Below are 24,517 nucleotides of genomic sequence, written 5' to 3'. Positions count from 1 at the left end.
TCATGAGCCCACTATTCAGCTTACTTTTAAATAGCTTATCACATTTAGCTATCTGTAACTCAAAGAACTGATTAAAAAATGGGGGTGTTTTGATCTGATTTGGTGTTTCATTGACTCTGTACTTTATTGAGTTTTCAGTACTGATGATATGCAGTGATTAGATCTGTCCTTTGCTGCCAGAAATAATATTACAGATGTGAAATATCACCTCACATCGCCAGTCTGGCAGCTTTTTGCTGACATTATTCTTGATATTACAATGAGTTGGATATACACATGGCTTCAAGTAGCACTAATTCACCACAGAGCAGAGCAGAGCTGAGATGAAGCTTTTCAATATGCTGTTAGTCTTCAGAGTAATGGATAGTCTTATGAAGATTTTGATGCTGTACTTTTTTCAATCAACAGAATAGTCTGTATCCATATTTCATCTTATTTGCATCGGCCCATTTATATCCACAAGAACTGAGGTGTGAATACTTTGAATTCATGAACAGACAGAAATGTTGTGTAAGCAGCTGGCAGGATATAGACTCTGTGGATGTTAACAGTTGGTAGAGTTAATAATCTCGTTAACTGTCTTTTCAGCACATTGCATTACCCTGCAGGTTAACAATAATGTTCCACTGGACTGTTGGTCGATGCAATTCCAGACATGAACTCTAATAAAGTCTAATTATGCCTAAGATGAAAGGGAAAAAATCTTAATGACTACTAATACCACTTCCTGGATGATCACCAGCCCCATGACACATTTCTATGTTGATTGGAAGTGTAGTCAAGCAACGTACGTGTACAAGCAATGCCTTTATTTACAAAATATAACACAATCAATGTATTTATGTAAGTCATGGCCCTCTTTAAAACTCAATGCGATCCAAGTGACCATTTCAAGGAGCAATCAACCAAGGATTATATTTGGACAAAACTATCAGTTTAATTGGGGTTGGCTCTAAATGTTTCAACTTAGGATGCATGGACCAAAATGATCTCACATCCTGATAAAACAACTGTCACTCTGCACAGTTGGGCGGTTGTATATAATAATAAATCCTCTATATCGTATGAGTAACTGAATGTCAGGAGACAGGTGTGTAATTGGTATAAATATTGTCCCTGTAGAGCATTTTAAATAACTCACAAGAGCACCACCTGCGCTATGTTAGCACCTTTAAAGCATTACTGTGGCTCCAATTCTGTTGTCTTAGTTAATATATTTATAAACTGAACTCATATCTTAAGATTAAAAATGTAAATGTTTTCAACAACAGACTGGTGCTTTAGAGTGGATTTAGATTGAATAAGTTATGATTATACACATATGCAGAGTAATCAATATATGAGCCATGTTATCTGCAATACACTTAAGTCATATACTCCAAAAAAAAGTCCTGTCGTTGTACTTGGGGTCTGACACTCTTAGCAGTGCTTTAATTGCATGTGTTTACACCACTAAGTATTGTGTGCTACCTCTTAATAACTGGATGACACCTAATAACACACGTGAGAAGCATTTTCCTTAACAGTTTATTGGCTATGTGTGCCGTAGCTGCTGGCAGCGCAAGTTTAACCAGGGCAGGACTTCCTGAAAGAGATTTAAACCAGAGGGACCGGATTCACTCTGCAGACTCAGAGGTCATCCCACAACTGTGAGGCCATGTACCAGGCAGCTGTCTCCAAGCGAGCAGACAACACCATTTCCAGCGGGGTACTTTAGTATTACTTCAACTACTGCATGTAGCAACAATACCTGCCAGATCTGCCTGTATTGAAAAGAACATTTGTGTAATTAGAAGCAAACTTTCTATGGGCAATTATTTTGGTTTGCTTGCTTTCCTGTTCTATGCTGTATAGTTTAGTCTTTAGCTGCTGCAGAGCATCCAGTAGAGCATCCAGTAGCTGTGCTGCACTGAGCTGGTATTGTCACCATTATTGTTGGTGTTGTCATGCAGTATTAGTGGAAGTGATGACAGTTTTGCAGCTGGGGAAGGGGGTCAGCAGTCTTGCTTATACATATATAAATAGAGGGGAAACATGAGACTCCAGTCATAGGGCAGAAATTAGACGAAGGTTGCAGTAAACATAAAATATTGTTGGCTTTACTTTGAGGGAGCTCTCACAAGTCCTTATGTAAATTTGAAACTATTACGTAAACAGAACACTATGCGAGTTTGTGTCTGTGGAGAGAAAAAGCAAACCGCACATCGCATTATCTTCACCACAATTGACGGCGGCCTGCACTGCATGCATACCAGGCAGAATAGCCCTATTAAGCATCAGTTTGATTTCAGGTCATGTAGCAGTGGAGGCAGCTAATGATATTTCCTGCTTCATTAGGTCATGGAGGAGTCGGAGGTCTGTTCCCTGCCGGGGGGACTTGCCAGTGTGAGGAAACAATTTGAGACCCAGGAAACTGCAACATCTCACAATGTAACCCAGTTCCATTTTCATCACAGAACTGTGCAGGTACACACAGATTGTACATTCATCAGGCTAAGAGCATGAAAGAGATGACTGTGGTCAAATGAGGGTAGCATTTCTTCTGAAATGAGCATGTTTCTGTTTGTACCCTTCCATTTAGTTGTCCATTTCTGCATGGGGAGTTGTGCAAGTAAAAATATGTACATTTAAGCTGATTATTAACACAGAGGGTCTTAAAACATCTTATAGCACCAATAACAAAGTGTGTGGGTTTAAATTACAGACATGTCTTGGCGCTTTCATAACACTTACATTGTAGCTCTGTTCAGTAGATAGAAACTTAACACAAAGCAATGGAAATATTATTCATTTCTAATTTTGCTATGGTACAGTGTGAGTGAACAGCTTGACACATTCTTTGTCATCTTGCCTCCATCTGTGATTAGTCATTTCAAACTGTAGTGAGCAATCTGGTCTAGCATCTTCTCTGCATGGTATTCAGTTGTGTACTATTACAGCTTTGGCTGGTGGAGTAAATTGGAGTGGAGTAAGCTCACATCTGTGGCTATGACAAAGAAGTAAAGTGAGACAGAGAGAGTTATCTGTGTGTCTGTATATGTGTTTGTGTGGCACGCACACATTTTTCAAGGTGTTTGGCAACCACTGTCTTCATCTTCACAGGAAATGTCGAACTCTGAGGTGACAGTGTTGAGTGGCAGCAGGCAGGTCGTCCCAGGCAGTCAACAGCTAAATTTCAACCAAGAAACATCGGTACTGAACATTTTCTAATCCTGTGTTACTGCAGGCACCATAATATTTGCTAATGAGCTAAACACTTTGATTGCCTTGTTGAGTAAAAACTGTAACTGATTGCAATCAATCAGGTTTTTGTAATGAATGTTTGTTTAGTGGCCTGACAGTTTGATTGAAACATTAATATCTTTTTGCCCACCTCTCATTTTAAATACGTAGGAGTACAGCGACAATAACTTGGAATCCAGTTATGAAAACCATCAAAATGAAACAGGTAGGATGTTGTTGATATTTTTATTCTCTGCCATATGCACTGTCACTGCCTAACAAATTTTAGGCCCGCCCTTATACATATGTCTGTGCTGACTTTTAGAGGAGGAGTTTCCCAGGTACACTACGAAAGAACTGAGGGATCGCTTTGAAAGAACAATAGAAGAGGCTGCTCCACCGAAACCAATAAAGGTAAGCATTTCCATTTTACTCGAGTTAGGCAAAAGTCAAAAATAATTGGAGCCGCGATTTGTTTTCATGCGGCAGACAACACAAGTTGTTTCCACACAACAGGTGGGCCAAGTGGTTTTGGTTATGCTTCACCAGTTATACACTTTCAATACGACCTAGCATCCGTAAGAAATGCGCAGTTTGCTTTGGCAGTAACTTAATACAGTTTTGATGAACAGTCAACAGTGAGGCTTTATCAATGAGATACAATTTAAAACAGTAACACTGGATTACATACATACATCATTTCCTGTGAATCCCTCCTGTGTGAAGGCAATTTGAATCCAGCGTGGGAATGGCGGACTCCACCACTAACAATGACATATGTATACTGAGAGACAATAGACTGTAATTACAATGAATTGCTATTGCTTAAATAATGCAAGCTATGAATTACATAAACAATGTGGTTTGATTTCAGGAAAATCTTAAAGATTATAACTTTAACTCATCATAGGGATTCATTGATTTGGCTGGAAAGAGCATAATAAGAAAGCAACTTGTTCAAACTTTAAACCTGGGACTGACAGCTATGTAAGATTATTCATGTTTTACAGTTTTTACATTTTATCTGCAAGTGTTACAACAAGGTGAAAAGTAATGTACATATATAACTCTGTCATGGAGGAATGTGATGGATTTAGTTATTTACATACAAATATCATTTTTGTTCCTTACAAAGATTGAACGTGACATCAATCGATCTAAGTGGTCCACACATGTGACACAAAACAACACAGTGACTAGTAAAGTGTATGAAGCATCTGCTACTGAGGCAACAGAAGACATATTGGTTGCAGTGATGGATTATGAGGACTTTCCGCCCCCACCAGCTGAGGATTCGGACTATCTTCCACCTCCGCCTCCAGACTTACTACAAATGCCATCAGACAGTGAAAATATTCCAGCGTGCAATTACTCACCTGAGCCTCCAGAACCATCAAACTCCTCCAAATACCCACTCAACAGAGATGCTTACCACAAGCAGAGGAGTATGAATGAGCTGAAACGTCTTTACAAGCACATTCATCCTGAGGTCCGTAAGAATATTGAGAAGGAGTACTACACTAATTACAATGAAACTGAGAACAACCAGCTACAGAGCCAAGAGTACATGTATGAGGATGATGGTGGTCCTGATGATATCAACGATGAAGAATACGTGGAATGGGAAGAGATTCTCCCTGGGGAGGTGCAGGCGATGCGTTGGATGTTTGAAAATAAGCCACTGGACACCATTAGAGATGAAACACCTGATGAGGACGACGACAACAACAAAGTAACTGAACAGGATATCATTTTTGGGAAAGATGTGAGACGTACAGCTTGGATGTTTGAGACCAAGCCGATGGATGAGCTGAGTTCCCACAATATCAACTCCACAGAATATAAAAACAAATTTAACAAATTTGATAAAGGAGATGTCCGTGCTGCAGCGTGGTTGTTTGAAACCCAAACAATGGACAATCTAAATAAAATGCATAAGGAGGAGGATTTAACAAAAGAGATTGTATTCACAGAGGAGGATGGAAATGCTACCATTTACATGATCGACAATAAGTATATGGAAAGCCTTGGGCACACTGAGACCATTGACGAGAGCCACCTGTTGAGTCTAAGGTCAGTGTTGGAGGAAATTAATGGAGAAGTGAAAACTGTTACAAGCACTTTTGACACTCAGTTTAAATGCATGATTATGGGACAATCAAGCCAAATGCTGGAGATTAAGTCTGTGCGTAAAATTGAAACTGAATTGGAAAATTCCATTGCTTCACGTTGGCTTTTTGATACCCAACCCCTGGAGGTGAAAAACACAGAATCTACATCTTTGAAACTTGTGTGTAGTCTTTCCATGGAGGACAGCAATAAGGGAGACTGGGGAAGGTGGTTGTTTGAGATAAAGACACTAAATTCTCTCAATGAGTGGGAAAGCTCAAAAATGGAGAAGAAAGAGATCATTGGAGCTGATGTGCGTAAGCACTGCTTAGTGTTTGAAACCCAGCCAATGGATTCTCTGAAGGATGACTCCAATGCGAGACCCCAGTCTATTGAAGATGTTATTGGAGGCAATGTCAGATCTGCAAGGCACTTTTTTGAGAGCAGCCCTCAAGCAGAGAGGAAGAATGGCCTCGAGGTTGGAAAACTTCAAAAGGCAACAGTAAATGAAGAAATAAAAGGGGATGTGAGACACCAAAAGTGGCGATTTGAGAGTCAACCTCTAGAGCACATAAGGGAGGAGAAGAAAGAGGTTACTCGCACTGTGAATGTTGAAAACGACCTCACACAGGAGGATGGCACAAGCTGCCGGGCAGATGTTCGCAAGAACTGCTGGGTATTTGAGAACCAGCCGATGGACACATTAAAAGATGATTCAAATACTCTGACCCAGACAAAAGAGGAAATTATTGCAGGTAACGTGAGATCAGCCAGACATTATTTTGAAACGATTCCCACAGAGGAGTTGAAGGAGCTTGCAGAGGTGGGCAAACTGAAAAAAACAGTAGCACTTAATGAGGAAAGGGGTGATGTCAGACATCAGAAATGGCGATTTGAAAGCCAATCCCTGGAGCAGATTAGAGAGGACAAGAAGGAAGTCACCAGAACAATCGACCTGGAAGAAATTGATAAAGTGGACGTCTCAAACTACAAGCAAATCTTTGAGAGCACAGATTTAAACTGGAGGGATGAATCTCAAAAGATTCTCATAGAGGGTGTAACATCTGGTTCTGTGAAGTCAAATAAAAATCTGTTTGAGTCTACTCCACTGTATGCCATGCAAGACAGCTCAGGGCACTTCCATGAGGTAAAAACAGTGCGCCGTGAAGAGGTTGTGAAAGGAGATGTAACAACATGCAAGTGGATGTTTGAAACGCGACCAATCGACCAGTTTGATGAAAGCATTGATAAATACCAAATTATCAAGGGCATATCCAAGCAAGAAATAGAGTCTGGAGATGTTAAAACTGCAAAGTGGTTGTTTGAAACACAGCCTCTTGATGCTATTAAGTACTTCAGCAATATCGAAGATGAAGTTGTGGAGACGAGCAAAAATCTTGAGGTCATGAAGGGTGATGTGAAAACCTGCAAGTGGTTATTTGAGACAAAACCAATGGACATCCTGTATGAAAGAGTGGAGTTAAAGGGTGAAAATGAATCTGAAGAAATGCAAAAGGGGGATGTCAAAACTTGCACTTGGCTTTTTGAGACACAAGCTCTTGATACTATCCACGAGGAGACAGAGACCGTTCTGAAAACATGCACTGTGAATCAAGAGGACATTAGAGGAAAAGATGTAAGAACGGCTTGTTTTCTCTTTGAGACAGAGAACCTGGAGAACCTCACTGGGGAGGAGACTGGCTCTTTTAAGCGTGTCACTGAAATAGACATTGGGTCTGGAGATGTGTCAAGGATGAAGTACATTTTTGAAAACCAAACCTCCGATATCATGACTTCTACATCTGAGGAAGTAATGAAAAAGCTCAAGAGAGTTCATACTGAGGACATACAAAAAGGAAACGTGGTGAACTGCAAATGGCTCTTTGAAAACCAATCCATAGATACAATACATGACAGCCAAGAGGAATCCATGAGCAGCCGCAAAGTGAATGACATACAAGGAGGAGATGTAGATAAGGGTCGTTTCATTTTTGAGACCTACTCCTTAGATGCAATTCGGGAGGTGTCCTCTGAGACAGACACAGAGCAGATGAAAATGCAAAAAATTGTCCGCGACGCAGATGAGAAGGGCGATGTGAGAAATTACACCATGATGTTTGAAAATCAGACCCTTTATGCCATCCAGGACAAAGAGGGCCTTTACCACGAGGTCACCACTGTCACAAGTGAGGAAGTAACACGAGGAGATGTCGTTGGAACCCGGTGGTTGTTTGAAACCAAGCCCCTTGACGCTATCAAGGACACAGATGAGGTTTATATAATTAAATCTGTCACACAACAGGATGTGCAAAAGGGAGATGTCACCTCTGCCAAGTGGAAATTTGAGACCCAGCCTCTCGACAGGATTGCTGAAGAAAAGAAGGCTTTAATAAAAACTGTGGATGATATTCAAGGAGGCAATGTTAGGATGAACAAAGATCGCTTTGAGTCTGATGCCCTGTCACAAGAATCTGTTAGAACAGTTAATGTGAGTGAAATACAAAAAGGTGATGTCAGGACTGCGAAATGGAGATTTGAAACGCAGTCCATTGACAAAATAAGAAGCATGAGCTCTGAAAATCTGATTGAGACAGTTAAAAAGGAGGAGGTTGCAAAGGGAGATGTTAAACATTCGGTCTGGCTCTTTGAGAAAAATCCTCTGGACCACATTAAAGAGGTAGATGAGGGCGAAGATCATCCAACCATCACGCAAGAGGAAATCTCTAAAGCGGATGTAAAGACAGCAACATGGCTCTTTGAAACAACACCATTTGACAACTTTAATGAAACAAAAATGGAAAAGACTGAAATCCTGGGCAAGAGCGTCAAGGGAACTCTTGAGGAACTTTATAGTCAGAAAATGGTGAAATCGAAGGGAATACTCATTGAAGCTGATGAAATTGGAGACGTTAGGATGGCAAAATACCAGCTAATGAATACGGAGGCTCCAGAGATTCAACGAGAGGAAGTCATCAGGGGAGACCTGCAGACTATTATGATGAACCTACTGAACAGACAGGAACGAAAGGAGCAGCAGATAGTCATAGATTCAGAGGAGAAGGGTAATATCAGTTCAACAGTGCATCAACTGTTCAACCAAGAGAAAGACAGCAGTATTGAAAGGGAGGAAATATTACGAGGTGACATTCAGAAAGCTATAAACAACCTTTTCGATGAGGGCGGGTCAGCAAAACATGGAATACTCATTCAGGAGGACGAGAAAGGAGACGTGCGGATGACAATATATTCCCTTCTCAACAAACAAGAGAATGATAATGTTGAAAAAGAGGACATTGTAAGAGGTGATATAAAGAGTGCTCTTCAAAGTCTATCCAGCCCAGACAAGCCAGATCAGGCAGTGAAGATAAAGGTAGATGATGCTGAAAAAGGAAATGTTGACTTTTACTCCACATGCATTGAATCGGGGGCTCTTGACTATCTCAAACAGCTCCATTTAGGACCTGATGAGACGCCACCTGACACAGCAGAAAAAGAGAAGATCATCGGAGGCGACATTAAGGGCACAAAACTCATCCTCGGCCGTAATCAAACTCAAATTGAGCGTACAGTGGAGGATGTTATACCCGGTGATGTTCACAACACAGTGAAAGTTTTCATGTCAGAGCCAACTGTCTCATTGGAAAGACTCCAAAAGGAAGAGATAGTCAAAGGCGATTTAAGGGCTGCTTTGAATTCATTGTCTGAATCAGCTAATCAGACAGTTGTTGTTGAGAAAGAGGAGGTGGTGAAAGGCAACATACCGAAAGCCCTGCGGTGCCTGGAGAGGGCTCAAAAGCGATACAAGGAGGCGGAGAAGCCAGATATCATACCAGGAAATATCAAAGGGGCACTGCGATCTCTTGAGAAATCAGCAACATCCAGAGTTGAAGCTGCTGTCGAGGATTTAGTTCCTGGAGATGTGAAGGCCACACTAAAATCTCTGGAGCTGGCAAAGAAAGTGGTGAGGGAAGTTGAAAAGGAAGAAATTGTGAGGGGCGATGTTCACACAGCAATGCAAAGTTTACACGATGCCTCCAGCGAGAAGAGAAAGTGTCAACAGGGAACAGATGTTCAGGGAGACGTCAGAGGAACGATTCAGCTCTTAATGGAGACTCCACCTTCACCGAGGATGCAAAGGAGTCCAAGCCTCGAGGGTGACGTTAAGGGTGATGTCAAGATGTCAATTAAGTCATTATATGAGACGCAGGAGCAAACCCAGCAGGAGAAAGAGGAAGTGATAAAGGGAGATGTTAAAGGCACTATCAAATCATTGTTGGAAACTGCACAGCGTGAAACTCCCAAAGTCAGAGTTGGAGCATACAGAAGAGTTAGAGTCAAACAGGGTCCTCCAGTTAAAAACTTAAATGCTGATGCACATAGGAACATACAAAAGATAAAAACTGCTAATGTAGTTGAAACATCAAAAGAAAATCACTCCATGTCTAATGAAACTGAAATTGTTAGAACAAAGTCATGTTCTGTGAAGCAGTCTGCTCAGCAATCAACAACTGTGGTGGAGCATAAAATGATTACCCAGAACCACGGCATCAAAACCTTAAACACAGAGTTTCGTAATCTAAAATCTAACCCGAAGGGAATGATAAAAGTGGATAAAACTAAAGTAAAAACTGATGTTTACATCCTACAACCACAAGCGCCAGAGCCTGATCTGCCTCTGCCACCTCCACCTCCACCAATGGTAGACACTGATCTTCCTCCTCCTCCTCCTCCCTCTGTTGATTCTGACATTGATCACCTTCCTCCTCCACCACCACCTCTCACCAGTGAGCAGGACTTCCTCCCACCTCCTCCATCCCAACAAGAGCTGGAGAGCATGCCAACACAGGCAATTCATCCTTCACCAGCAAAAGCAAAAAAGATGACAGTCAAAAAAGTGAAAGCTCCCGCTTTATACCAGGTCCCAAAACTGGATCCCAAAGTGGAATTAAGTAAAACACAGCAGGAGGATGTCACATCAGAGAAAGTGGTCAAAATTAGCCAAAACCAATCAAAATCAATAACACATGCATCAAAAACTGTTTCATGTGAAATCCCTCCACCGTCTGAGTCACCACAACCACTAAAGAAAGTTTACATCTCTCCTGTGAAATTCACCCCTCCACCCTCTCCTCCACCTTTCATGAGAGGGCAAATGAGTAAATTTAGCACTCCATTAATGAAAGCAGAAGGAAAGTACCGAAAGCTGAGGGAGGAAAACACACCCCCAACTACTCCAACACCCACTTACATACATGACTCAGTTACCGCTTCTCTTGAAATGCTTTCCACCAAAGATACAGAGCAGTCAAATAACAACATGTCCGAAATCACACAGGACAGAGCTGAAAAGATGGCATTGCATGTTCATGCAGACTCCCTATCATGTGATTTATCCAAGAATGTTGTAGTCTCAAATACCACTCAGAGCAATGTGAGTGCTAGTCATGATGAGAAAATCCTCAAAGATTCAACAATCATATCTTCTGCTAAACAGCAAACTGTGTCTAATGAAACTTCTAAGGTTGTCTCCATTCAAAAGACCTCATCTGTCTCAGCTGTTAGACAACAGATGCATACGACTACACAGAAAACAGTTTCTGTTTCGTCCAAGCAGTCTGCTCAGTCTGACAAAGTCCAGACCTCAATCACTGCTGTTGCAAAAACTGAAGACATGATGGCTGATAGAGTGAAAGATCCTAAAAATCTGAAAACAAAGGGCTCCATCAAATCTGAAGATAAAAAGGGAGATGAAATCCCTGTTAGAATAGTAAAATCTGAACCTGCTTTCACTCCTGAGGAGAATGTCAAATCAAGCAAATCACAATCTGAGAACAAGAAGACAAAAGCTAATGCAGCACCAGAAAGAATAGAAAATGCCACTTCAGATAAAAATGTAAAGGAGTCCAAATTACCACAGCGTGATAACAAGAAGAAAACGGATCATTCTCCCCCCAAAAGCCAAGAGAAAGTTTCCGATCAGCCGATGCAAACAGAAAAGGCAGCAACCAACACAAATGGGAAAACAGGCAAACCAAACCAAAAGGTGAAAAAGAACAATAAGCAAGAAAAGCAAGTAGAGACACAAACATCCAATGAGAGTAGTGAGAGTGTTTCTGAAGATTTCAATGTGGAAGCTACTGAGGTGAAAGTGATCAGTGAAGCTAAAGACGTAAAGACAGAGTTAAAGCAGGGGATTAATAAAGTTACTCCCCCCCCTGCTGCTTCCTCTGTGCCTGCTGTTACTGTTAGCTTAACTGACACTCAACCAGAAACTCCAACTCCAGCAAAGAAGAAAAAGAAGTCCAAAAAGTCTAAGGCGGGTGCACAGCCAGGTCAAGGTAAAGAGATTTCCACAGAATCAAAGACAGACATTATAGAAACCAAGACAGCAACCTCTGAAAAAACCCACCAAACTCAGGAAACAATTGCAGTTGCCCAAATTCACAAAAGTATAAAAGAAGAGCACATTCAAGTCAAGAGAGAAGTCATTACCACAGAAAGCAAAGACGATCAGAATTCCCAGCAGCAAACAGCAGTTCAAAAGCTTGTGAAGGGATCTCAAAAGAAGAAAGGAGTGACAGTTATTCAGCAGAGCGCAGAGGAACCACCAGAAGAAAGTAGGGATGTCCCAATTACAGTGACAGGCGAGTCAGAACAAAATGAACGGGTAAAGTCCACAACAGGGAGAACAGAGGAATCTCAGAGGCAAGAGGTCCAAGTGTTAATCTCTCACATCACAGAGATACAAAGAGTTTCAGAAAATTCCTCCTCTAAATCTGTGAAGACTCTGCTCAGCACGATACCAGACTGGCTCATGAGTCCGGACAAAAAATGTGAACTGGAGGGATCTGTAGAGGAAAGTGACGCTAAAAAAAATGATGGCATTCTTTCACATGTAAGGAAACTAGCAGAGGCTAAACTAATGCATCAAGAAGATGATGAGACAATGGAGAAGCACGAATGTGAGCCAGTTTCTGAGAAGTCTGTTACTGGCGGGGCAACACCAAGAATATCCAAGATCAGTATTGGTTCTGCCAAAATTGAGAACCAAATAAAGAAAAAGACCTCCCATGAAAGAAGGAAAGAAGAAGTGAGTTATTGCAAGTCTGTCGACCTCCGGGCTCCTTCGCCGTCACTGAGGATGCGTTCTCCCTCACCAACATTTATCACCATCGAATCCACACGTAGAACTGACTCACCCCAGAGAGTTACTCCGTCACCGACCCTGCTGCATAGGCCACCCACACCTCCCACACCGCCACCACGCAGGTGTGACACCCCGACATCACGCCTCACTAGAATCACACCTTCCCCAACTTTTGACAGAGCAGAAAATTTGGCTCGGCTCAAAGACACGACGGCCAAGCTCTCACGTGGCGTCACCCCGCCACCACTACTTCCCCAGCAAATCTCAGAGAGGAAATCAGAGATTGTAGAATCGCCTGCATCGTTCCATCGGCAAATCAAAATCGAGTCCCAACTTGTGGAGGCTTCAGGGACATTGATTGCAACAGAAAAGCCCCAAAAGAGTTTATCTGGGGAGGCTCAGCGGGCTGAAGTAAATTATGCACATTTAGAAGAAGATCAAGCTAATAATTCAGAGGGTTTGAATGCAAATGAAATACAAAGTAAGTCTGAGACCCTTGTGCCATTGTGTCAAAATGACCTAGATCTTGTTGAAGCTGCAGATATTTCAGAGCCATCATCTGCATCGGTCAAAGAAAAGAGGGAGTTTTTTGAAGAGGCTCAAAAGGCTGAAATTAATAAGACCTATATGCGAAAGGAGCCCATTGCTATCCCAGAACGACTGGGCCCCGATGTGGAGGAGTGTGAGGCAGAAAATAAGAACAAAGAAAAGGATGAGCTTCCTAGGGCAGACATGTCTGGTCTTGTAAACAAATTTGAATCACTAGAAGAGAAACTATATATCAGAAAAGAGCTTATCCCACTCACAGAGTGGCTTCACAATGACGTTGAAAGCACAGATTCTCACAAAGAGAAAGCAGACATCCTGGAACAGGAAATGCCAACTTTTGACATCCAGGCTATTAAAAATGTTTTTGAACTGGGTGAGGAAAGTTCCTCATTCAGAGAGGAGAAAAGGGATCAGGAGGAGACTGTGTCGAGCCTGAGTGAAACAACAGCAGACACTTCAAAGCGGGAAAGTCCTCAAGAGACAAAGCGTAGCTCACGGCAGAGCACGCCCCTCCCTCTGCAGAAAAATGAGGTAGAAACTGTGCCAGCAGAACCATCAGCCTTCTCTGAAACCAAATCAATCACAGAACATTTCTCAAATGTTGATGAGTTAGGTAACACGGTGACCGGAACAAGGACAGCTGTCACTGAGCACTCTGAGAGTGTCTCAACCCAACAGGCTCCCTTTTCCTATGCTGATGCAGTTAAAAGGAAAGCTGCAGCAGTGAGGCGAACAGAAACCTACGATGACGAAGCTACTGAGAAGTTGCTGAGGAATTTCCACAAAACGTGGTCAGAGAGTGAGACAGTTTTCAAGAGTCTTGGCTACACTGTTTCTGAGGAGACAACATCACAAGTTGTGTCACATCAGACGAAGATTGTCCCATCTGGTAAAGACCTATACAGCATGAAACAACAGAAACTAATGGCATGGACTATGGATGGATGGGTTGTCTTTATATATCTGTTTGTGATGTGTTACAAAAGCAGATTTTCTAATTACTACATTGTATGGATTGTGTTGGCTTTTCTGCAAAAAATTAAGAGTCCACATCCATGCTAGCAGCTCTGTGAAGTTTTGTGAAGCTTTGCCATTGCCATCCATACAGCCCCACCGCTAGCATGGCTAATAAAAAGGTTTCTAGCTAACTCTATTCTCTGAACACTGTGTTGATAAGACGGGTTTTCACAGTTGAGTTTGAAAGTTCATCCTTGACATTGGGAACATCTCTGCAGATTATTTTACTAATTACTGTATTTTTCTGAAGCTTTCAACCACATCTCATGGTCGTCATGGTCGTCAGTGAATGGAGTTTCCTGAGTTGTCATGAACTTGTTTATGGATGGTGAGAGACAATGGTTACAATCTTCCTCCCTTTTATGGCCAACTATCATCATGCGATGACAACTCAACCATTTCCATTCACTAATAAAAAACCATGACATTCAATTGAAAGCTCTGGGGGGAAAAAACAAGTAAATAAGACCTTGAATCAAATTAATTTGTGGAACTCTTTGTACATTGTTTGTAATAAGGATGATGCCATACTCAACCTAATGGGTCTAATTGATCTAATTGGTCATGATAAGCACTGCAGCCATACTATATTTTCAAGAGGCTGTCCATTAGCTGACCAGAATAAAGCCAGCATGTAATGTATCTATCCAACAGGAAAATTACAGTATACTCTAGCTGAGGGCTTGCACTGAACTGGATGACAGCTTATTTGTTGTGCTCGCAAACACTGCCAAAGTACAGCTGAGAGATGCATCTATATCTGTGCATGCATGTGTGTAGGTAGATGAGTAAATAAAATAAAATCCCGAGGAAAAATACACTAAACATTCACTCTCATGACCGATTGTAAATGTTTTATTAAAGGAAATGAAGGAGCATGTGAAATGCGTGTTTTTTTAAATACAAAGGCAGTCTATTGTATTGCATTATACTAACAAGATTAACCATAATAAAAAATGAAAGAACAGCCGTAGTTGGTGCATTGTGAGGCAGCCCAAATGAAATGCTCTTCACATAGGGGAAGAAAATCAAATAATTTGCATTTTATCTTTTCAAACAGGTTCGAGTTCCGAAGTCGGAGCTCTGCACAGTATGTCGGAGGAGAGCTTATCCGATGGATGCTCTGATAGTGGACAAAAAAAAGTACCATAAATCCTGTTTCTGCTGTGAGCACTGCGGAAATAAATTAAGGTAAATATGGTATTCATATGATCACCATGGGCACCATTGAATATACGCAGTATTAATTAGTAAACACTTGAGTGTTTTAATGAGGTTTTGTGATTTTGATGTGGTACGCTCTTTTCCCTTGCAGCCTAGGAAATTACGTCTCTCTCCATGGACATTTCTACTGTCTACACCATTACAAGCAACTCCTCAAGTCCAAAGGGAACTACGATAATGGACTTGGGCAGAAACCTCCCGCAGGAAGTGCTGGACCTATCCCCTCAGATGAGAAACTTGAATGGAGATATTCCATGAGCAGCCTAAGTTCGGTAGACAAGACACACAGTGGTGAAAACGATATGACAAAAACGTGTGATGAAAGCAAACCACACTGCAACAAAATATTTGTAGTTTGGCCCCCACAGGCCGATCCCCCAAAGAAAGCCTTTAAAATAGAGGAAGACATTCAGCTAACTAAACCACATTGGCCCCCTCCTGACAACTCCCCCAAGTCACCCACACACCAACACAGAAAGGCTGTTCCCAGAAGTGTCCTTTGAAATAAAGTCACCCAACTACACAGTTTAGTCAAATATAAATCCAAAGAGAAAGCACAAAAGAATGAATGGTACAAAAAGATACTGGGAAAGAACTGTGCTGTTTGTACAGTTAATTAAGTGTTTGGTTGAAGGTCATGCAGTTACGTGATTTAAAAAGGAACATGAAAAGTAAGGATATGAAAGGAAACTGTGCGTATACTTGTAAAGGGTGTGCAAGTAAGCAGGTTGTAACTGTAAGTACTAGAGAGATAGATGTGGACAAAGTGTGGAAAGTGTAAGTAGACAGGAAGCAGTGTGCTTTGAACTGACAGGCTTATCCCATGTGTAATTTTTCATTCATTGCATTTTATTTTTATTTTTCCTGACGTTCAGCAGCCCCACTGATGTACCGTTTAGTATTTGACACAAGACTGAATCAAATGTGACACCTGTCATTTGCCTTGTAGTTAGTCACATTAAGTTAAACACATTACGGCTCAAAACAGCATCATGATAAATTTAAGATCTGGATCAAATAAAATAGTTACAGCAAAAAAATCTTAATGTTGGTATCAATCGACATTTGTAATTAAGCATCTAAACCTTACAATTCCCACTGCTCCTGAAGATATCACAGTAAAAAAATCCATGAGTGGCGTTATCAAACATAATTTGGCCGAGTTTCTTTTTCATCTCCTTTTATTTTATTCTAAAAGTAATTGGTTTATTGTACAATTCACTCCAATTTTTTGCTACTGTATGCCGGTTCATGGAAATAGTTTCAGTCTGTGGACTCCTCTGTTGTATTATTTTGTCAGGGCTTTTATTTTTCAACATATCAACATTTTTGCATTTTTTTAGCACCTGGTGTGCAGACTACTAAAAGCATCTTGGAACTATTTTATTTATAATATTGAAAGTATATAATATAAACAAGTGAATTGGTGATAATCATGTTTGTTTTGGACATTTGTATCCTCTTTTGAACAACTAATATTTTTGAATGAAGAATTTAGTTTTGTAGATTAGACGCTTTGTACAAGAAAATTCCTGATTCTGTCGTGCTGTCAGGCTGGTTCACTTACTTTATTGCTGATCTAAGGGCAATAAAATATTGAATTTAATTGTTTCATTTGTCTCTTTGAAAGTCTATGGCCTACTTTGGCTCACATGTACTGCGTGTGAAATGTGAACCTGTTACTCTATCTCCAAAGTTCATCCATATCAAGCACAAAGAGGACGTACTGTCGCAGAGCTTGTCAGGTGTGTGTCTGGTTGAAGCAGCCTACAGGAAACAGGAGCAGGTCAGCAGATCCCTCTCACACCATCAGTATAATCTCATTTACAGGCTATCCCCACCCTGGAGGGGATTTTGGAGCTCAAACCACAGGTGTGCCTACAGTAGACTAGAAAACCATTTCCATGTAGTGAAAAATTGGAAATTGAGCATTTAAATAAAGGCAGATGAGGGACAGCTTGAACACATGCAGTGTGATACAGCAGCAGAGGATACAGCACGTCTTACATGAATTTTACAGCCAGTCTAAAATAAGCTTATGACCAAATGTGGTTACTCATCCTCTTACTGCTCCTTACTGTGGACGTCCACAAGCTTACAGTTTGCTGCCTTCGACCACCTTTAAAACTGCAAGATGTAGCAAAAGATATATTTTTATTTAATATGGAAGCATTAGTGTTCTAACATGTGAGGAAGTAGATTAAAGGTGGAATAATATTTAATATATTTAAAGTAGGGACACAAACAGGTTGTTGTGCGGTGTATAGATTGCCTTACACAGCTGTGACATATTGAATTTTACATATAGTGAAAAATTGCACAGTTCACCTACAGCACACACTGCGCCAATATGTACACTTTAGCATTTCAATACTTTTATACTCAGCTCAGTAATACTATTTATGTATTATTATTTATTTATATTTATTATTTTATTTTATTGAAGCCTACCCTTTATATTTCTTTTTACTTCTTATTTTTGCTCTTATTCTTATATAATTTTACTTTATTCAAAATTAGAGTTAGAGTGATTAGAGAAAAGAGCAGCCACCCAGCATGCCACTGCACATATTAATTGAGCATTAAGCAAATCTATTAATCTATTAATAGTGGAGATGTGTCTACAAGCTGTAAGAGGCCCTGCTATAACACGAATTAAACAACAAAACACCTCAGTACAGACTTGTTTGGCCCATTCAATTTTTTTTTTTTTCGTGACAGGAGCTAACTGTGCTTGTCTGGGGTGAAAACTGGAAGTTGACTGGAAATTCTCCCACAGCGTCAATCTACCTTGCTACTACTGTCTGCGTGCAGTCCTCACTTTCTCTCTTTGAGCGGATTGGTAAGCAATCTATCGGATTACGCTCTGATTGGTCGGTTCTGTCTCGTCAGGAGGTACGTCAGCCCAGTTGCACTACCATCATGATCTCCCGCCCCCTCCTCCCCTTCCCTCCTCCCTAGTCGAATAACAGTGCTTTAGGATGCTGGAGCAAAGCAGTAGCGTATCATCAGGACCACAAGTCTGAGTGGGATGGAGACACAGAGTGAGGTAGGCATAACAACGATGCTTTCTGTCTTTTCTGCCCGACAATGCAGGCTGAGCTTCACTTATCTTGCGGGATGCAGCGCTATTTGATGGTTCTACTTTTTTTGTAATTTCTGCAATGTTAGTAGATTCGCCTATCCGCTGATAACAACGTGTCCTTCCTCATTTCCGTGCGCTCATCTGCAGGTTTTCGGGTGTCCCGGCTATTGTTGGGGGTTGGGGGGTGGGAGGGGGGGTTGATCTCTGCCTTTAGTCCCGTTGCGGTTTAACTACGCGTGTGGGTCTTTAATGATGCAGCTACTTTGGCTCAGTCTGCGTTTAGCACACTGATCTCCGTCCAGTAGGACGAGCCTCTCACCTCTGCACTCGCAGTTAGAAATGCGTAGGTTGTCCAGGACGATGGGAGGTGCAGGTGGACAAGTTACACAGCAGCTTAACTTTAAACAGTATTCAGTCTTTTTTTTTTGTTGCAGAGTGCTCGAACCTCTTGTCAGTGTTTACATTGAAGAGGTAGCCTTGTATTTGACTTGACTGACGAGTGATAACGTCAGACCCAGAGACTAATTATTATTTATTATTGGTCAATAATGAATGATGCTCATTGAGTGAGACTTTGATGTTCAGATTGCAACATTAACCCAATAAAAAATTGAAAATGAGTTTAGAAAAATCTCTAGTCTAATGAAGTTTTGAGTAGTCATAGAAACTGTGGGAACATGTTTTTGTATCCTTAATATTCATTGTGGTAGGCCCAACTCGAACACTTCTGTCAAGGAAGAAAAGAGTTACTACTGTTGTGCTGATGTCTGAAAGAGAGGGAGGCTCGGGTTGAGACATGCATGAAAAGGTCATGAAATGTAGTGTTGTAGTGTGTATGTAGTGTGTATTGTTGAAACCCATCAACCCAGTGTATCATTACACATATCATTAATTTTACTTTATTTTTTACTCCCTTTGAGGTAAGCAACTTTATTTCACTTATTATCCATGTCAGACTCCAGCCTTTCTGCCTTGGTATTTCTAAAGTGTTATTTTACCACTTATGTAGCAAACAATGTTGTAAAAATAATCCGAATAGCTTTAAAAGTCCAGAGTCAGGAGTGAGCGAGCTCTCTTGAGGAGCTGTGTTTCTTCTCGCTGCCATTACTGGGACATTTCAGATCATTATCTGGATCAAATGCTAATCCTCTTTTTCATTCAAGCACATGATGGTTTCCATTACATGTCCATCTGCTGGTACAGTAAGTAACTTCCTCTGCCAGCCTGTCTGTTTGTCTAGAAGCATCTTTATGTTTTATTTTGTTTGCTGCAGAGCTTGTGCTCATACTATAACTCCACGTCTGTGCCTGTGCCCTGCTTACTGCGACTGCTCACACTAATCACATTTCTGCAAGGTGTAATTAGTCTAGGGAGTCTAAAGCCGTAATCCATGGTTTAAGTGTACTGTATCTTTGCTTAGTCGGTGTTGCTTCCCTTGTTACACTGGGCTTACAGTCAGCATTCATGTAGAGGGTGTTTTGTCTTGAGCTTTTGTTTCAAATAAATGGCTATTGTCTGTAATGATTAGGTTTGTGTGAAGCAAGTGAAGGAGAAATAGTTGTAATTTTGACTTTGTGTTATTTTATAAATCTGATAGAATTGCTAGACATTATTGGTTTAATTCTCAATGCTCAGTGCTATCATACAAGATAGAATTTAAATTTACAGCTGTAAAGAAATCTTATGTGACTATGTGAAATATAACTTACTCTATTCTCTGCATAATGTTACACAATGCATCCTGTCCAGTTAGGTCTATAATGGTTATTGTATCAGTCAAGAACAGTAGCGGCATAGGCTCGCTAATAATAGGTTCACATGTGCACAGCTTTTTTTCTTGCTGTGTTTCTGCCAGTTCTTTCTCCTCTCTAAAAGCACAGCTTGACACGTTCTTTACTGAAAAATGTGTAACATCTCCTGACCTATTTGAGGATGGCATAAGGCCAGTGTGAATATGCAACGACTCTGATAGAACTTATCCTCTCCTCCCTCCCTCACACACGTACACATAACGCAGCCATAAATAGAGCAGAGATCCATTAGAAACAACTGCAGTTATATATATTACAAGGCATAATACTGAAACTTCTTTGACTTTTCCTTTAAACCAAACTCAAACAGGTTCAAAGTACTTTTGTTGTGTGGGCTGTAAAGAACACAAAGCCTACTAGGAGGCAACTAGCCCAAAAATGTTGACTCTTAAATTGTGATCACATTCTTCATACACAGACTATCAAAACATGCTGTTAATGTGCAAATTTAGTCCATGGAAGCATTTGTATGTATACAGCTTGGATGAAAATATCAAAACTGCTCCATAATTTTCACAACAACCCAGTCAGTGTACATTTTCTAAATGGAGACGAGGATGTCAACAACATCAGCACATTAAGATTCCAGTGTACATTATTTAATATTTTCTTGATTAAGAATGTTTTTATGCACAAACGTATAGAAACAAGTTGGACTGAGCTACGGATTCCAGCTTCATACAGTATATACTAAGCCAAACCTACGCTTGATTTGGCTGATTAGACTTTTTCTCAGGTTGAAGTTAGACTGAGCAATGATGCAAAACTGCTAAATAAATTAACTCTACATACTCAAAAGAATAAAAGTGCTATTTGTGCAACACTAACATGTGCAACAAAACCTTCATAAGAGAGTGAGGGAGATGTCAATGATGCCCAGTGTGTGCACGGCCCTATAGTCCTGATAAAAGGTCTAATCAGCCAAAAATAACTGAAAATACATGTGTGATTGTTTCATCATTCATACGTGAGACAGCAGAGATGCTCTTGGAGACAAGTTGATTTGTTGAGTGCACCTCCTCCCTCGCTGCTGTGTGATGCATCCCTCAGAATTATGAAAGATTTTGTTGTGCATGTTGACGTTTTATGCAAATTGTATGCAGTTTTTCAGCTTGTAGACTTTGTGTTTTCATAACCTGCTGTATTTTCAGTGCAGCAGCTCAGTATCAACTGTAGGGCTGCAACTACTGTAACAATACTTTTCATGATCTGCAGATTGATTTCTCAATTCATTTCTGAATCGTTTTTTCTATGCAATGTCAGGAAATGGTGTAAAACGCAGTTTCAAACCCCAAAAATATTCAGTTTGCTATCAGATAAGACAACAAAAATCCTCACAATTGAGAGGCGAGAACTATGTAATGTTTGGCACGTTTGCTTGAAAAAACATTTAAACAATTATCAAAATAGCTTAATTGACTAATCCTTCAAGTTCGAATCTATATTCACAGATGTCAAATGTGTGATGTCATATACTGTAAATGTTAATGCTTCAATCTGTTATATGCCATACGTTTATATACTATATGCTATACTTGTAAGAAAGGCGGCCTTTGCCAAACCACCACTATAATACTATTAGACTGTTGTACATATATTGAATAAAACTGTAATTAGCACAGTGTAGGGGCAACATTATCAGTCATCAGAGACATGTAAGCACTTCTTCATATCGATTATCAGATAGCGAGGTGCTGTAGAAAGAGAATCAGACAATGTGAAGTGAGAGACCCACAAAGACTTAGTTTTTATTGTTTTTTTGATATGTGGCATACAGACAAATTCAAAACCAAATTCCACTTATAAGGACCCTGCCACAATATGTGATGAAAGATTCAATGATTTAAGGTGGTATTGCATGTTGAGGACGGATGGATGTAAAACAGTGGATGATCCTAGGTGGAGGTTGTTGGGTTAGGCTGATCGTTTGAGACCAGGAAGAAGGAGACTGTGTGAGGGTCGGTGGAAAAGATAGGAGAGGTATGTATGCTTGAGGAAGAAGAAGGAGGGATGAAAGGGGGCATGAGAAGATGAATGGACATGAAGAGGGATGGATGAAGGGGGGAAGGTGCAGGGTTAAAGGAAAGGGATGGGAGACAAAGCCATGAGAGGACAGGTTAGGTATAAGTAGGTTTGACATGTGGTCCTGCTTCTGAATCAAAGTCAACTTGTAAGAAACAAACATACATTTATCTGCAGTTTTTGATACAATCTACATGTTGTGCTAAATCTTTGAATATTGTTTACTACAAGCTCCTTGCTCTTACACTGAGGAACATCTTAAGAGATTTCCCCCCTGGGAAAATACCCAAAATGGTTCAGAAGTGATGATTAGACCTCTTTTGCCTCAGATTATCAGTTGGCATTAAAACTGTGATGTTGCCTTTTCTGGGTTTTCTTTTCTGACCCACAAAAACATGCTTTCTAGTAATAAAACATTTTAGTTTCACAAACTGCTGATCTGTCCAGTAAAAAGAAGTAAATTGTCTTAGAATGGACATAATCCCTTGAAATGCACATACATATCCAATGCTTGTGCCTCTTTTTCACTAAGAATACACCAGTTATAAAACATTTCTGTGCCATTTTCACCAAAACAGTAATATTGTTACCGAAAACGTACCTTTATGTTGAGAAATCTCTGCATAACATACCACAACAATAAGATTATTAAAACATGCAACGCATTGCAATGCACCCCGACTGTAGCCTCTTTCATGTCTAAATATAAAACTTAAATGCTTTCATGGTCCTATCTCTACTTCAATGTTATTCCCTTTATTGAATTAAGGGCCCTTTATGACATATAGCATTTACTTGCTTTTTAGTGTCTTGTTAGTGTGTGTGTGCATCCAAATATGTTCCCAACTGTGATCATTATGATCCTCCTACACACACACACACACACACACTGTAATTACCTTTTGTATTCACTCCTTTAAGACTCTGGAGCAGCCTCACAACTGTAGTTTTTCTTTTTATTTCTTCTCATTAATGAGATTCTTCTCACTTAAGAGAATGCAGTGAGAACTATCTAAAACATCACAATTTGAAATACACTTCTGTACATGTTCTGCTGAACCATTTTGTCTTTAATGGCCTTTGCTTTGTTCTATCATTGCAGTGTAGCCTTGCTCAAAACAAGTTTTAAATAGATATTACATTCTTCCCTCCTTCTGCTCTTCAATAAATATCATTTTGAATCGGCCTAATATAAAAACTGACTATGAATATTATTTGAAGTTATGGTGCCATTTGAAAATAAGCAGAGTGAAATGTTGGTGTGTCTAATAACGATATTGGCAATTTTGCTCTACCCATATTTGTGCACACAGTATTAATGTTTTCTTGTTAATTGGACCGCCATTACTGTCAGATCCATGCAAGAACTGATGCTGACCTCTACTCCATCAGTTTCATGGGTACAAATAGTAAGAGTGAAGAAAGGCATTTTACTAGGAGGCATTGAGGAACAATTCCAGCCCATGACTGGTTTCTAGGTACCTTATTAGAGGAATGAGTCTGAACTGGGGCCTGTAGAAGTTTGGCTTGATTTCCCCAGTGACCAGCAGACCAAACCATTTTCATTGCTGTGACAAAAAGGGCCCTGGACAAGTACTGCAGGAGCCACGACCCTTATATGACAAAGCAGCTTTGACGCCGGTGCTGCTCCTGACATGAGGTAGCATCTTGACTCCTGAGATTCCAACTGAAGCGTATAGAAAGTTGTTCAACAAGAAGAGCAGAGTAGCATTTATGGGTCCATCGTAATGGGTTTCAAGATAAGACATTATATTTTGTAGCATGTTTGACTCCTTTGTGGAATAGTCTGTTATTTTATACAGAGTTTGTCTTTAAAATACAGTGTAGACAGACTAAATCATCAAAATCTATTTCCTCGCAGCACATAAGATGTTACAGCCGTCATAGCTGTTCTCTTTTATTTTGTTTAACAGAAATGAGTGGAACAGAGCTCATAGACAGCACTTAGAGAAACTACCAGAGTGCAATCAGATTCCTGATGAATTAATGAACTACATTTTTGGTTAACGCCTTTGCCAGAAAATAATACTAATCCAAACACCACTACTATTGTAAAAATAATATTTTAAGAGCATTAGAGTAGTCATTTAATCAATGTTAATGATTTTCGACTTTGCACCTGCTGCTATTTCTGGCTCATAGAATTTGCCTAGTGTTTTCCAGTTTACATAGCTGGTACAGTGAGAGACTCTGTGGTCTACCATAACAGAGCTGTGTTGTAATCCTTTAACATATACGCCGACTGTCTCAGTCAGCGGAGCAACTCTATAGTCTTTAACAGTCTCCGAGCTCAGCCCAAATCTGATTTAT

The 24,517-nt window shown here is 40.4% G+C and overlaps 1 protein-coding gene across 1 annotated transcript; it reads left to right on the top strand.

The window, feature by feature from the left end:
- Positions 1-1,618: 1,618 nt before the first annotated feature.
- Positions 1,619-15,414, top strand: xirp2b (xin actin binding repeat containing 2b). The gene is made up of 8 exons (XM_070914960.1): positions 1,619-1,708; positions 2,338-2,466; positions 3,103-3,192; positions 3,397-3,448; positions 3,548-3,636; positions 4,358-13,916; positions 15,105-15,235; positions 15,360-15,414. The coding sequence occupies exons 1-7, from the start codon at positions 1,658-1,660 to the stop codon at positions 15,194-15,196; spliced, it is 10,062 nt and encodes a 3,353-aa protein (XP_070771061.1). The 5' UTR covers positions 1,619-1,657; the 3' UTR covers positions 15,197-15,235; positions 15,360-15,414.
- Positions 15,415-24,517: the final 9,103 nt, after the last annotated feature.

This window comes from Enoplosus armatus, chromosome 11 (assembly GCF_043641665.1).
Source record: "Enoplosus armatus isolate fEnoArm2 chromosome 11, fEnoArm2.hap1, whole genome shotgun sequence".
Classification (NCBI taxonomy): domain Eukaryota; kingdom Metazoa; phylum Chordata; class Actinopteri; order Centrarchiformes; family Enoplosidae; genus Enoplosus; species Enoplosus armatus.
The sequence above is the reverse complement of the archived record's forward strand: the minus strand, read 5'-3'. Positions and strand labels throughout refer to the sequence as shown.